General features: G+C 37.8%; 1 protein-coding gene across 1 annotated transcript in view; it reads left to right on the forward strand.

Annotated features, from left to right (window-relative positions):
* Positions 1–2,341: 2,341 nt before the first annotated feature.
* Positions 2,342–2,842, forward strand: part of pcyt1ba (phosphate cytidylyltransferase 1B, choline a) — a gene marked incomplete at its 5' end in the record, with an annotated part of 6,324 nt that continues 5,823 nt past the window's right edge. The window contains 1 exon segment of the mRNA XM_014018784.1: positions 2,342–2,441. Within this exon segment, the coding sequence (XP_013874238.1) occupies positions 2,342–2,441 (100 nt within the window).

A 2,842-nucleotide genomic window follows, 5' to 3' on the forward strand; every position in this document is an offset into this window, starting at 1 on the left:
TGCATGCTCCATAACATCCAACATATATATATATATATAAGATTTTTTTCAGCTTTAATCCTTCTTATGCCAGATAATTTTTACTGGAGCTTCACTGAGCATGCTCCTGATAGGCCCTTGTGCACTTTTGGTCATGAAGTTTAACCTGTGTTGTCTGCTTTGTATCAAATCACAACAATCTTATAGAGCCTGCAGCATCTCAAGTGTTGCATCAGTTTATGTAAAATATTGTAAAGTCGTAACTGTGCTTCACATTCAGTTCCAAAATGTTCATATTTACATGCAAAGCATCAAATACGAGCAAGTAAACGTCATTAAAAATGCCCACATCCGCCATGATTTAAATAATAATGGCTTGCCTCTCGTCTTGTCTGCACCTCTGTATTTACTGACATCTTTGACTTTTTTTCCAGACTTCTGCGTAATAACACAAGATTCTAGCTTTCCACAGGGCACACAAGCGTTTTAAGCATTTAAAGACGTTTATCCTTGTAATTTCGTTCGTTTTTTATGGCAAAAATATTCACGCCGTTTTTAGATTTGTAATTTTTGAAGCTGGTTCTCATTTGTTACATAATCATGCATCATTTTACATTTCCATGTGATTTTTTTTGCTTCTTTATTTGCTGTAGATTTTATTAAGTAACCTTTTTGTTATTCATTTCTTCAGGGGTTGTCACATGGAGTGAACTAAATATGGTAATTATTTTACGCTGGGTGGTCTACTTGATGCAATCGAACCGGTAGCTTCTTTAGTCTAAAATATTTAAAATGCTTAAATATCTATATCTTCTTTATTTTCCTGAACTTCTGTTAAAATAGATCAAGAAAATATGTTTAAAAAAATAAAGAAACAAAACACAAGTTGAACACTGAGAGCTGAACGGCTGCTTGATGAAGATGCTGAAACTTAAATGTTAAAGCTAAAAGAAGCACAACACTAAAACCTAAATTAGGAAAACACTATCTGAAAGCTAAATGTTGCAAAGGCTAAAGCTAAAAGTAGGTCATTTTTAGATAGAACCTAAAAGTAGCAAGTGGTTAGTTAAAAGCTAAGAGGGTTAAACACTAGCTGAAACCTGCAAAATCTTAGCTAAAATTAGCTAAAGGTGAGCTAAAAATGAAATGTAGTAAACAGCCAGCTAAAAGCTAAGAGTAGCTAATTTCTAGATAGAACCTAAAAGTAGCAAAAGGAGTAAACACAAGTTAAAAGCAGCAAAGTGTTAACTAAAATTGGCAAAAGGATAGATATGTAGCAAAAAGGAAGCTAAAACCTAAAAGTATCTAATTTTTAGCTAGAACCAAAAAGTAGCAAGAGGCTAGTTAAAAGCTAAAAAGAGTAAACACTAGCTAAAAGCAGGAAAGTGTTAGCTAAAAGTTGGAAAAAGAGTAGCTTGAAATCAAGGGTAGCAAAAGGCTAGCTAAAACGAAAAGTATCTAACTAAGGAATTGTATTTGTGTTCTTTTGGGGCCAATATTTAAAAGATAAATAATTATGAAAAGTAACAAAGTTGCATGCTAAAGTATTTGGATGCAAAACCCACATGGAAAATTAAAAATCAGGAAATGGGCAGTGTGAATCCTGAGTCAGCGTTAGATTTTGTGGGTCAAAATGTCAGCCATGAACATCARCGGGAGAAACGAGGCGAGTTCTGATGTATGAGTTATTATCGCAGGTTCAGGTTTGTGGAACTGACTACATGAAGGCTGCGGTCCGTGTGAAGCGTCAGCTTTTGTTCACACTGCTGTTCTTGGGTTTCTGTTTCGACTCCATGGACTGAACCTGTTTATTATGTTTTCATCCTCCTCCAACACTCCCACGCCTCTCTGCTCGGTACTCTGTCTGTGTGAATGAGACTCAGTTTTTCCTGCAGTCAACAGATGGCACACGAGACAGTTTTTTTCTTTCTTTCAGGAGGGCTCACACTGCAGCACTTTGACCTTGAAATGGTCCTGGCGCCTATACTTTCTGGCATATCTTATCTCTCTTGTCCTTTCCTGTCCTTTGCTTTGATTTCCTGCTGCTACGTGTGCTCGATCTGATTTACCCCACAAAGAGTCACCGTTTAKCAGCCCTGCAACACAGCAGGCTCTTACATTTCACTCACCTTCAGTTGATTGCGGAGAAGTGAATGTCAGCTCAAACTCAGAGATCAATAAGTGCAGCTCTGTTGGAGTCTTTCACTCAGTTGTCTCAGCGCAGAACTGAGCATCAATAACCTAATGGAGGTTACTGAAAGTGGAGTGTATGTGGAAAGCAAACGACGAGGGAATAATTTGCGTCTGTAAAAGAACTACCATCCTCCTTCTCCTCCTCTAACCAGGTCCCTTTGTGTCTCAGACTCTCACAGAGCCCGCCATCTTTGCCAGGGAGACGAGCTGCGACTGCCGCGCGCCTCATGAGAAGCTCAACATCGCTCAGGCCCGCAGAGGAACCCCAGGTAGCCTTCCTCGGCCCACATCCTTTCATCACACAGCATTGTTGCTGCTGCTTCTTCTACAACATCTGTAACACCTCCTCTAAACATTTATTAAAGCTTGTAACGCCCTTTYATATGGGATAAATCTTGTGCCAGTAGCAATTGAATTTGAATTGCTCAGATTGAATCTGATTGTGCATAATTTGAAATTGAACGCATTGGTTTGAAAATAAATTTCACTAATTTGAAACTGAATTTAATGGCTTGAAACTGAATTTAAAGTTCTGAATTTGAATTATTTTGCTTTGAAACTGTATTTTGAGTTATTAAAATTTCAGTTCGACTACTTTCACTTTCATTTCCAAAATTCAAATTTTTGTGTCACACATCCTGGTCCTTGAGGAAGTCAGCCAGAGTAATCA

Source organism: Austrofundulus limnaeus, unplaced genomic scaffold (assembly GCF_001266775.1).
Source record: "Austrofundulus limnaeus strain Quisiro unplaced genomic scaffold, Austrofundulus_limnaeus-1.0 Scaffold201, whole genome shotgun sequence".
In the NCBI taxonomy this organism is placed as follows: Eukaryota; Metazoa; Chordata; class Actinopteri; order Cyprinodontiformes; family Rivulidae; genus Austrofundulus; species Austrofundulus limnaeus.